The sequence below is a fragment of the Ostrinia furnacalis genome, unplaced genomic scaffold, assembly GCF_004193835.3.
Source record: "Ostrinia furnacalis isolate ACB-3 unplaced genomic scaffold, ASM419383v2 OfSCF1345, whole genome shotgun sequence".
Classification (NCBI taxonomy): Eukaryota; Metazoa; Arthropoda; class Insecta; order Lepidoptera; family Crambidae; genus Ostrinia; species Ostrinia furnacalis.
In genome coordinates, this window is record NW_021131584.1 from 558,667 (window position 1) to 571,290 (window position 12,624).

General features: G+C 37.5%; 2 protein-coding genes across 2 annotated transcripts; one reads left to right on the forward strand and one right to left on the reverse strand.

Annotated features, from left to right (window-relative positions):
- The first annotated feature begins 165 nt into the window (after positions 1 to 165).
- Positions 166 to 9,145, forward strand: Arpc2 (Actin-related protein 2/3 complex, subunit 2). Its single transcript, XM_028303966.1, has 8 exons — positions 166 to 382; positions 914 to 1,007; positions 1,223 to 1,322; positions 4,041 to 4,227; positions 4,849 to 4,984; positions 5,161 to 5,245; positions 6,596 to 6,800; positions 7,928 to 9,145. The coding sequence occupies exons 1-8, from the start codon at positions 309 to 311 to the stop codon at positions 7,953 to 7,955; spliced, it is 909 nt and encodes a 302-aa protein (XP_028159767.1). The 5' UTR covers positions 166 to 308; the 3' UTR covers positions 7,956 to 9,145.
- Positions 9,146 to 9,235: 90 nt separating this feature from the next.
- On the reverse strand, positions 9,236 to 12,194 carry LOC114352377 (uncharacterized). The gene is made up of 4 exons (XM_028303967.1): positions 11,975 to 12,194; positions 11,558 to 11,710; positions 10,562 to 10,654; positions 9,236 to 10,096 (listed from the first exon to the last, which is right to left on the reverse strand). The coding sequence occupies exons 1-4, from the start codon at positions 12,096 to 12,098 to the stop codon at positions 9,930 to 9,932; spliced, it is 537 nt and encodes a 178-aa protein (XP_028159768.1). The 5' UTR covers positions 12,099 to 12,194; the 3' UTR covers positions 9,236 to 9,929.
- Between the last annotated feature and the right edge of the window lie 430 nt (positions 12,195 to 12,624).

Here is a 12,624-nt window from a genome sequence, read left to right on the forward strand (position 1 = left end):
TCTTTTAGTCCAAATAAGAACCAATTGCAAAATGATGATCACAAGTTTCAGTGAAGTGAAGTGACAGAAAATTCATTTGATGATGATAGTGATGATGATGATTTTCAAAAAATCTGTTCGATTTGACTTTTAGTAGTTTGTCTATGGTTACATGGCCGATATTTCATTCATTCCGAGCTTCCTTTTCTTTCTGTCGTTTATGGATATACACGGGCGGTCATCGTTGAAGATTTCCGTATAAATTATTAAATGAAGGTGCTATAGACGTTGATTTTATGAAAAAGCCGTAGGTTATAAAATTATAAATAATGATCTTACTCGAGATCAATAATAGAATTATAGAAGAAACGCTAACTGTGAAATATAAAAATGCACTGGCGCGGTGAGTACGTTACGCTTAGAAAGTGTACTGTTTTTTATAGTTCGTGATGTGTTGTTAATGTGTACGGAGTGTTTAAATGTACTACATGCGAAAATTGTATGAAAAATTGCATTTCAAGTGAGGGATGTCTCGGCTATAACCCCCTTTTGGGAGTAACTTGACAAGTGTCAAATTCTTGGGTGGGCCCACGTTGACCGCCGCATTACACTTATTATCGCTCCCACAGCTCGAAAACTATATTTACAAGCAGGAAAACTGATTCCTGTTAGGTTTAGTTGGAGGGTGACGCGGCGGCGGTAGTGCCTATCTCAGCACGGATGACTCATATCGGTTGTTTATTAGCGGCTGGTGGGTGCGGAAACGTCCTATAAAATGTTTTCGGATTCCATTGGCAGTAAACAAGCTCCAAACTGCCTCTGAATTGTGCTAGTACTCTGGCAATTCTGTTAGGGAAGGAGTTGTTTACCACAGTATACAATCAACAGTATGATGACTATCATCACATACTTATGAACTTTTAATTCTTTTCAGTTTAAAGCCTGAGTCCATTGATGTTACGGTTGCAGACTTTGATGGAGTTCTCTTTCATATATCAAATGTCAATGGAGATAAAACCAAAGTTAGAGTAAGTATCAACTTAGTACACATTTGAAACATCTCTTTGATATACCTAGATAGACCTTACATAACTTTAATCAGTTGTGAAAAATAACGTTCATTGGTCTCATAAATACTGTACTGTAAATAAACTATATTGTAATAGCGCTTCTTAAAAGCCTAATTTTACTGTCACTATTGTCAATATTTACTACACATATTTTCATATCCCTATATTTCCAGGTTAGTATATCACTGAAGTTCTACAAGCAATTAGAAGAGCATGGAGCAGATGAGCTCCTTAAGAGGGTATATGGAGAACTCCTCACTGAAACAGAGTCTGGTAATATATGGATATTTTTTACTATATTCATCTTGTAATATCCTAAATTATAAAATGTACATATTACAATTAGTCTTACAATGCAGTCAAAAACCTGTGGAAAGGGAACAGAAGTATGATTAAATAAGTTGTTAAAACTTTTAACGATGAAGGTGAAAGCATTACCTTTTACTAGATAGAGTATGTTTTATTTATATTGTTTTTTATGACCTTGTTAAAGAAGAAAAAATGTAAACAATGCATTTTTACACATCAATCATGTTTCTTGTGTAAATACAGGTCGTACAGCACAACTCATACTGTTTCACCACTCAATTGCATAAGGCAGAGCTATGTGAACTACTTTTGTTTTTTAAGCATTATGTGATAATGCATTCAACTAGAAACTGCATTCTGCTTTCCCTCATTGATTTTCCTCTTGCATTTATAATGAGAAAAATTAATTGAACAATAAAATATATGTTTTATAGAGCGGAAAGTCTAGATTCAATGCTTGAGCACATTAACATTTTCGCTTAGTAGTTTGATAGGAATTTTCTCAGTAAGCTCCAACTCTTGAGGATTTTCTAGTGCATAAATTGTTGGCCTTATTTAGGTTGCCTGACCATGACATGAATGAACACCATAATAGATCTTTATAACTAGTATAGTGAATTTACTTAATAGCTGTTAATATCTATGACTCATTTGTTCTTATGTGACTATGATGTCATAGAAAATATTAGTATTGTTTACTTTGGTGTGTGTGGCAAAATGAGATAAAGTTTACAATGTTTATTTATAAACAATTCCAGTTGGAAACAAAGACATTATCAACACAACTGCTTACTGAGCTACATAATGTCACTTTTTTATTATAATAATATCTGTCTGTGCTTGTGTACAAATTGATTGTGAAATGCTAGAATATTAATGAGCTTAAAATGAAATTTACATTTTGACCTTTATATCGAAGATATAAGGTCGAATTTCCGAACTATGAACTAAGCTTCTACAAATAATTGCATTATTAATTAATTACATGTTATAAAACATGAAAAAGTGCTTTATGTCTAGTATTTAATCAATGTTATTACAAAATATTTCTCTCATATTTTGATAAAACAAAATTATGAAAAATTTGTGGATATGACACATTTTTATCAGAAACAAACATTTGATAAGATTATAAATACTAATGTTGTTGCTTTCCATTCGAGTTAATGATAAGATTGCTGGCCCTCATGATTTGTGTAGTACTTATTTGTAGCTTACATTTTTAGGAGTTTATTGTACAGCAGATGATAGCACATCAAACTATAAATTTTGTTGCAAAATAGCCTTTATTAATTAATACGTAAGAGGCCACCGTGCTTAGCTTGACGTGCTGTCACTTGTACATGTCTTTTCTATTTCAACCAAGTGGACAACTTGTTTATGTTAGATATTCAGCCATTTGGCTTCCACATGTATCCAATATTCATTTAAGAACATCAAGGTCATGTCAACAAACTCCACACAAGTTTGAGTACACAAATGTGTTGAATGGTTATTGTATCATATCATACAGGGAAATGAACTTTAATTGGCTACTAAATATGACTAGTAGTAACATGTTTCTAATTAGACCAACAATAATAATCATAATTCTTATTATTTAAGACATTGAATTTACCGAAAAAATCGTGATAAAAAGTAATTAATAAGGTAAATTATGTCCTTAAGAGGTAATTAACCGTTTGACCAACCAATCCTATTTATAGGGATAGAAGAGTTAAAAATATACATCTATAAACAATCATTTAGGCTACGGTCTCCTATTATACGCTATACGCGGCGTCCGACGTCAGCGTCAAACGTTCCTATCAACGTCCATACGCCGACGTCAATCTGAAAGAGACCACAACAATACATTTCTATAGTTAGCATTGTGACGCGGCCTACGACGCTTATAGGAAACCACAGCCTTAGTCTGCGGGCACGAAACTGGCGACGGGCCGAGCGATTGCGACAGCGGGGCGGTGCATACAACAACATGACAGGATATGGTGACACACACAAAACGGGCGGCGGCGGAACGGGGTGATCGCAATAATACTATTCCTTATCGCCGCCGCTCCACGTCGCGTCGCATCGCCCGTCGCTCGGCCGTCGCCAGTTTCGTGGCCACAGACTGAAACGGATAAGCAAGCTTAACATTTTCCTTATTATTTGGACCTTAACACAAAGCAATAAAGTTCAAAATATTATCGTTACTATTACCATTACTTATTTAATTTTTAGCATTAAGAGTTGCATCTCAAACTAATTTGAAAATTATAAATAACTTGAAAAAATCGATCTGCCTAAGGCGGGAATTGAACCCACGACCTTCCGCTTGCCGGGCCCATTTACACCATGAATCCCTAATTTTTAAGTGACCCCTATGTAAACAAAATTCCTGTTATGTGTTACCATAGGGGTCACTCAAAAACAAGGGATTCATGGTGAAAACGGGCATTAGACACTGAATGAACCCGTCGAAATTTTCAAGTGTAATACACTATTCTTCTCAGCACTGGCCCATTTGTTGTCCCGAAGCAGTGGTAGGGTTAATATTGGGACGTGTAAAAGCGCTTTTTTAAAGCCTATTTGCAAAAATAAATGAATTTTATGAATTTTTTAATTTTTTACTGTTATGGCCAGCGTTTGTTTCATCAATGTCATTACCATTGCCTGAGCGTTCATTGACGTGGTCAGGTTACAATGTCTCCCTGCTGCTCGACCTGGAGAGCATCCCGGAGGACTGGGAGGAGGTGGTGAAGAAGGCGGGCCTGCTCAAGAGGAACTGCTTCGCGTCCGTGTTCGAGCGCTACTTCCGCCTGCAGGAGGACGGCGACGTCGGCCACAAGCGCGCCGTCATCAACTACAGACAGGACGAGACTCTGTGAGTAGTTATGTTATCTGTTGTAAAATGTAAAATGTGTTTAAAAAAGAACTCGATTACGGTCTAGGGCGGCTCCAAATGGCCTCAAAGTTGATCCCAACGCCACTCAGCTAAGAAAGTAGTACTTATTGGCACCAAAGTTGGGTCAAGCTATTTTCTAGATCCACATTTTGGACGAATGGTATGTGGACCACGTAAAATCTAAAATTGAAACGTTGGCTATGGTTTTCCAATAAGTCTGACTTCAACGTCGACGTCATCGTGTGAATGAGACCACAGTTACATTTCTATAGTAAGCGTAAATAAGAGACGCGTCGTACGATATGATGTATAACCGATGGCGCTTATTACCGCCGTTTGAGAATTTTAGCACTAGGCTATGGTTATACCAAACAAATAGATAGCAGCCATGCTCGACAGTTCAAGGTCTTATAAAATGCGTTGGATTTATGTTATCTATCCTCATGGTTTGCGTCTTGCAAACCCCATAATCGGAAGATAACAGTAAAGTCCACTTTATTTGCATTTTCACATACTTTATTCACGCACAGGCATCTTCAATAAATACTTTGCATTAAGAACGAATATGTTTAAATAATATTGTAATGGTTTCCGTTCTAGATATGTCGAAGCACAAGAAGACCGTGTAACAGTGGTGTTCTCAACGGTCTTCAGACACGAAGATGATATGGTCATTGGAAAAGTTTTCATGCAAGAGCTGAAAGAAGGCAGAAGAGCATCCCACACAGCTCCTCAGGTATAATAAAGTACATTTATCAGTGTCAGTGAGAAGCTGTACAACACTGATACTAACTACACTTAAGTTATCCAGCTATAAACCTTTTTAAACAAGCTGCGGAAGCCTACAGAGAACTTTCTTAGATGTGGCTAAAATGTATAAAATTATTAATTTACAAATCATGTATTTTCCAGGTTCTGTTTTCACACAAAGAACCGCCATTAGAACTCATGGACACGGATGCTAAAGTAGGAGAAAATATCAGTTACGTTACTTTTGGTAAGTTAAATTTTCTCTATTTCGTGGGTGATGGACCAGAAATAGTTGTAGCCATGAAACACTGCCTTGTGGGGTACTTCATATTCTATCTATAGTAATGCATGATATCCTTGATATACAGTTAGTAATGCTTGTTGTTTACCTGTTGGATTACAATAATATTATAAGCATGTTTCCTCTTATTTTGTTTATTGACGATTTCTATTGTAAAAGGTTATGGTTAATCAATATTTGTCCCATTGGAAGTTATTATTGCTCTAATAATAATTCATTTATTTTTCTTGGAAGTTAATTCATGATTAAAAATAAGAAGATTTTTTTTTAATTAGCAAAGTAATTTAGTGAACATTTTTAGAATTTCGAAACCGGCTTGGACGCAATGCGTAATACTATTTACAGCTCATAATGTGAATTCATAAGGGTGAAATAGCTTAAATTCTATTATGGGAAATATCGTCAAAAAAGTTGTGGCAGGTATTCGCCATAAAATCGCTTATATTTTTGAAGTTGCGAAATGTGTTGCGCTAGTGCCACCATTAAAAAAAACGCAACTTTGCGTTGCGTTGACCGGAATGAGGGTTTTTGCGATTGAAAAATCCGCCAGATGGCAATACATAGACGAGAGGTCCAAATGCTGCATGATTGGTGGATTTTGACATATCTGTCAATGTCATGTCACAAATAACCAATCATGCAGCTTTTGGACGTCGCGTATTGCCATCTGGCGGATTTTTAAATCGCGAAAACCCTCATTGGCGGGAAAGGTCGAGCTTTTTACGCTAGAGCGGTACATTTAGAGGCAGGATAATGTCGAGTTGGAGTTTTTTGTAGTTATTTATCTTGCGTGTCTATAGTTGAGTATAAGCCCCTTTCGCTTGTTCCGCCTCCAAACAAAATAATGTGAAATCTTTTCACTCCCGCGTTTTTTTGTCTGAGTTACTTCGCTCTGCTAGCGATTGAACGATTTTTACTTCATCTAGAAGGGCTGAACCATTTGAGTGTATCGGGCATTCAGCAGTGTCATTGTATCGTTTGTTCTGACCATAGAAATATATAGAGATGCCAACTAATGCGCTCAGTTCGAAACTCTAGTGTCGCATTAGAAATTCACACACATAAAGTAATCAAAATATCATTATACCCTACGGTATCAGTACTCAACGTTTGAATAGTTTTTAGCACTACGCAAGCAATGTAAACGCTTTACATTATGACGTCGCTGCTGTCATCATTGCTTTCACGAGAAATATGTTCTGTTTTGGGCATATCGCTGCGACACCAGCCCCGCCCCCTTGTCACATCTCCCTTTAGTTTCTGTGATCTGTGGATCTAACCACGTTGTTCTTGCAGTACTATTCCCGCGACACACGTGCGCTTCGGCGCGCGCGAACACCATCGACCTGCTGCACATGTTCCGCGACTACCTGCACTACCACATCAAGTGCTCCAAGGTGTACGTGCACTCCCGCATGCGCGCCAAGGCCGGCGACCTGCTCAAGGTGCTCAACCGCGCGCGACCGCAGCCCGCCCGCCCTGCCGAGCGCAAGACCATCACGTGAGTATATCGATATCGATACAGTAGTTGGCACCACTAGTGTTCTTCATTTGTTTATGGTCAGATTTAGGAGTCCACAGAGTAACCTCCCCGATTGGACTAAACTAGACACTACAACCAGGCCTGTTCATCTCCGCGAGTTTACATCGAAAACAAAACACGCACGATTGCCCCCTACAAGAGTACTATTCGACAAGGCGTCACATACGAGCGAACATTGACTCACGCACGCGTATTCTTGTGTATGATGGAAAAAAATAAAGAAAATGGTGTACTAAATACTGTGCAGTATTTAACTGCCTAAATAATAATAAAAACAGAATGTACTTTTTTAAGTTGCCTCAAGACACTGAGAGGTAAATAAGTAGTTAATATTATTCATGATAATTCATGCTAAATCATGTATTTCCTCCGCCATTTTCTGCAGATTGGCACATCACGTCACATCATTTTACCGAAGTCAGCCCTATAGCTTCGGCGCAGTACCGATCACTGACGTTTGTCAACAAAACTTCTGACAAACTTGCTTGACTCTTGAGACAAGCTAAATTACACCATATTGTTAATGACATTGAGCATACATTTTTTTAAATACCTTCGCGAAGTAAAACTTCTGTACGTAGTACTTATTATTATTCTGTGCTACAACATAATATCGATAGCTATTCAGTAGACCGTGAGTACACTTGTCGATACAGTAGTTGCCACCACTAGTCTTTTGAAATGTTGTTTATGGTCAGATTTAGGATAACGGTCCACAGAGTGACTTACTCAAATGCACTAAACAACATACTACTCTATCGTGGCTACGTATCGATAAATTAGTTGACACTACCAGTCTGCTTCTTTTGTTTATGGTCAGATTTAGGAGTCCACAGAGTAACCTCCCCGATTGGACTAAACTAGATACCACGCCATCTATCGATAGGGTAGTTGGGTCGATCATCTTCGTCTTTTGCTTATTTTGTAAGTCCATTGAAGTTGGTGACCAATGCCACGATCTTTTATTTATGGCCTTCTTTCATATTTTGTGGCGAGGATCACAGACGTCTGTGCTCCAGAATAACTTTCAGCGGCTGATAGTTACAGAGGCTTGGTTTACTAACAGGAATTTTGTTTATTTCCAGGGGGAGAACGTTTGTCAGGCGAGATTGAGTGTTGCGAGCCGGCGGGACGTAGGGCCGGCGCGAGCTGTGGTCTCGTCGGCGCCGCCACGCGCCGCTGCCCTCGCTCGGTCACAAAGTACTTATCGTCCCGCCGCCCGCGGGCGACTCGTGCGCATCCTAGTATAAATATTTATTGTCAACTCTTGAGCGTAGCGTAAAGTCGATAAATAATGTTGCCGTAGTACTTGTTGATGACGAGATCATGCTTTATCACGATGAGAGTTCTATTTGTAGCTCGCGACCGGTTCCCGTGTCGGCGGCCGCCGGGCCGGAGTCCATCGAGACCGAACTTTCCTTTAGCTTACGTAATTTTGTTGTGTAAGTTACGCGATTACCGATCCTCATGTAGGGTAAATGTATTATAAAATATAGCCTATACTTATTGTTTTGGTTTACGAAGTTGTAAAAATGTATATCTCGGGATTATCAAGACAGGTATGATGCACAAACTTGTACGAATTATCGATGACTAATATTAAACACCGCTCCTCCGTTTAGTTTCATAATGTTATGATATGCAATATACGAACAATAATTTTAATAAAATTAATTTTCAGTTTTAGGTAGGTCCGATTCAATTATAATAATGTGTAAGTGAAAGTGTATAGTATTTCTCAATGGTTTGTTCCATAGTCAGGAGGGGACATGCAATGGCCTTATTGTCGAGGGGGCCGCGCGTCGCTAGACCCGCTAGTGTAGCCGCGGTACACTTTGTAATATCTAACTTAAGTGCAATTTGATTACACACCTTTTTATTCCGACTTGCATTTAATTTTAAATTAAATAAATTTTAGTAAACCATGATTTGCATATTACATATTTTATTGTGTGTAGTTAGTGACATCCCAAATTAAACATTGAGACGTGTATCGGCATGCATTTGTGTTCCGTAATTTTAACTAAATAAATTGCTCAATGTTTTCGAACACCAAGGGCTGGAATATCGTATCAAAGTAAATCTAGATGGTAATCAAGTTTCAGTGTACCTCAAGTGTTTGCCAGGAGTAGCGTGAAGTGTGTGCAGTCGGGACTGCGGACTGAGTGATTGTTGAGACGTTCTCGCCCACCCGAGGGAATTTATGAAATTTGAATGTATTCGCTAAGTCATAAACTAAAGAAGACATACTATTGTAACATGACAGTATAAAAATAACATACGGGATGTTTGGTAAGAATGAAGAGTAATACAAGCATGTAGAAACAATTTAACTATTTAATAAAATTTTGTAGCTAACTTGAATTTTATGTAACTTTTATTTGCAAGATGTATTATTTATGTATTATAAAATGTAAGTTAAATGTTGCTTTAAAGTTATTCCTTACAATTTGATCATTGTTTTTACTGTCAGTTTAACGCGAGATTTTGTAAACTGCAGAATACTGAAGTTATTTGTGAATATGTAATTATTCTTGTGATTTCGAAAATCCGTTTATACTGTATTTTTATTTTCTAGATTAAAGAAAACATCTTACTTCAATGTGTTTATTTCATTTTTATTATAACACTACAATATACTTCTAGTCTCCTTCTAATCTCTTCTAGATTCATTAGACTGGAGATTCCATTGATATTTCCAATATAATAATATGTTTATCACAAATACACGTTAGAAAATTCTATAAAGCTACAATCAGTTCCTATAATTAAAATTATCTCCAAATACATTAATTTCGAGTGTAACCGTGTGAAGGTTTGAGAGAAATGCTCTACAAACTTTGACATCGAATTAATCTCTCACGCAGCATTGTGCTTTCTACAAGCATCCAAAATCCAACCATTGTAAACTACAACACAGCTTTGATTTTCAGAAAGGCGACAAAATTTGTTTTCGTTAATTTGTCGAACACTTTGACCTTATCCAGTCGCTAAGTGCTGGCACAACTGATAGTGTTTCCGAAAAAATAATTACATTTACGTTACGTGCACGTATATTCTGGATGCTTGTATTATAGGCAGTATCGTTTAAAACTCCATCTTGTTTTCTGTGGGCGCGGGCGAGGCGGGTGCCTTGGGCTGTCCCAGCTTGGACAGCGTGGCCACCTTACTCGCGAACTTCACGAAGCTCAGCCCCTGCTGCCCCTCTGGCTTCGGCCCTGCCCCCGCTTCCCCCTGGAACGCGTCTAAGGAACCTGCAAAGATGTATTTTTTAATTTGCGATAGCTCATATTAATTTATGAATGGAAATATAATTGGCTCTAATCTATGCTCATGCCTATCGTCTCAGTTTGAGTGAAAGAGCCAAAATATGGTTTTACCACGCCTGGGTCTGGGTCATCAACAGAGGAGGAGATAAAAAGATGGCAGATGATGAAGACTACGTCGTCGTAGATAAAGTTTTTAGTCTATGGTGTAAGTAAGTTTAACCAAAATGGATAGATTTGGACTTGCTGAATGTTGCTGTAATCTTCTAGGACAGCCCACGATATCTAAATTTCGCTAAATCTACGAAGCGTCGAGGCAAGTGTACATGAGCAGAGCACGGATATGATAATAAAGGTAATAAATATAAATACGATTTCATTTTTTAATTCAAATAATTAATCATGACTTCAGCTTCAGGTACCCACCCAATTGTAAAATTGGCACAGACTTACTTTGTTGCGGTGACATGATGGAGCTAGGCTGAGATCCCTGTTGATTATCACCTTCCATGGTATTGTTAGTTTTCTCGTGCAGTAGTTCCAGAGCTTGCAAGAAAGAAATTAATAACTTCAATTAAACCCGATAACATCAAGTAGTTACTGTTGGTAAAATGTTAGTCTTGTCTCGTGTATTAATTGTTATCTTATCAGTCATCTTTGCCAAAGACGATCACTGCGTGTCTACACTTATAGGGTGCTCTCATTCTGAGAGAAAAGCACCCACAAGTGCTACTTGCAAAAATGTATGTAAGTATTCAGCGAATGTTTGCATCGATACTAATTCTATGATGGTTAAAGTATAACTTATCTGCCTATACCTGTATGTTCCTAGCCTAGGTAAATAGAACGGGCGCGTGTGATATTACCTGTACGGTAGGTATTAAGACATAATTTTGTATCATTATTACCTCTCACCCTGTAGTTTTATGAGTTGTAAAGATGTTTGCCTTTGACAGTCACACTAGTTAACTAGTAGGTACATTAAAATTGAATAATGCAAATAATTACGTTAACTGTGTCAGCCATCATGATGATGTGTCATGCAATGAGTGAAATAATATCTTGAATTCGAAAAATATTAAGTTAACGTTTGTAAATGGATATCTATCCAAATACAATCCATATACTATCCAAAAATCGTAAGTTAGGTAGGTATGTAGGTAGGCAGGCCTAATTGTGACCGATGACGAATACATAACCGTTAACGGGGTAAGGATAAAGCATGCCTAGATGCCTAGGTTGTACCTACTACCTACCTAAATTTGATTGCGTCAAATTGTTACTGATCCAGGCCATGCCATCGTCAGAAACTCAAAACAATCAACGAGTTAGGTGATGATTTAACACATTCCCTAAACGCATACGTCACTTGGGTACGATGAAAGTAGGTATTATAAGTATAGCTTTGGTTTTGTATGGAAGTGTATGTGGGTGGATAAAACTTGTCACCATCTGTCAAAGACATTGCATCCATCTTCGCATCTTGAATGGTTTCCAGCTGCTGTCGAAACTTTGACGTAATTTTCCTGCGCTGGTAATCTGCTTCAATCTGCTGTTTAGTGCGAGGGATACGGAAACGGAAACAGCAGCAAACCATGACGACTAAAAGAAATAATAAATATACGATACCACAACATTTTGCCACTTACAAAATTATAAAATGTTTATAACTCTCAGATTAAAAATTCAATTACTGAAATAGTAGGTAGGTAGTTATTTATATCGCGTAACTTGATAATATACTTTAACACATTATTCACACCTCTGTAATTTATTACCCCCAGATGGTGCTAATGTGTTGTGTAAACATGTAAGTAGGTATTATAGTCAAGTACCTACACAGAGCACGTAATAATAAGTACTTACTTAAACAAGTTAGTCCAGCCAAACAAAGAAACATAATTTGCCAAAGCCTAAGATCACCAGTAATACGTTTTTCTAGCCATTCAGGCTCCTCTGAATTCTTTGTAACATCCATAATAAGATCCATTGTTGATTTTAACTTTTAACTGATTATACACTAATTAACGAAACTGATACGCGACTGACAAAACAGTCCAAACGAAGAAAAAACTAATTGTCCTAATTCCAAGGAGTGGTTATTAGCCGCACCTACATTACGCTACCACCACCCTATGGCACTCCCATAAACATTTTTGTACCTAGTTCCAAAGAACAATGGAGGGGCATGAAAGTTAACAAAATAAAATTCTACCAAGCGTATATTTCGTAAATAGTATTTTTTATTTTCAACAAGTAAAACGACGTGTTGGAATACGCAACATCCCAGTTTAGTTGATCAAAATTTTAAATTTCCCTCCACTGAAATACCGCGGTTACTTTTTTTTTCTACAATTGGTGTTACCATATCAAGCTAAACGAATGTAGAAAATTCAAGTCACAATCGAATCGAGAGTACTTACCAAGTCGAGAGTAACAACTCATTGAACCAACTTTTTACCTTTGTTTTTTGTTTGTTTTCAATGCTAAAGGTGTTTAATTGGATTTATGTAATA

Coding starts and splice junctions, on each gene's coding strand:
- LOC114352377 (XM_028303967.1), bottom strand. CDS start 12,098: ATGGATCTTATTATGGATGTTACAAAGAATTCAGAGGAGCCTGAATGG. Junction 11,711..11,974: donor GGCTGGACTAACTTGTTTAA/GTAAGTACTTAT, acceptor TATTTCTTTTAG/TCGTCATGGTTTGCTGCTGT. Junction 10,655..11,557: donor TGCAATGTCTTTGACAGATG/GTGACAAGTTTT, acceptor CTTTCTTGCAAG/CTCTGGAACTACTGCACGAG.
- Arpc2 (XM_028303966.1), top strand. CDS start 309: ATGATCTTACTCGAGATCAATAATAGAATTATAGAAGAAACGCTAACT. Junction 383..913: donor TATAAAAATGCACTGGCGCG/GTGAGTACGTTA, acceptor AATTCTTTTCAG/TTTAAAGCCTGAGTCCATTG. Junction 6,801..7,927: donor GCCGAGCGCAAGACCATCAC/GTGAGTATATCG, acceptor GTTTATTTCCAG/GGGGAGAACGTTTGTCAGGC.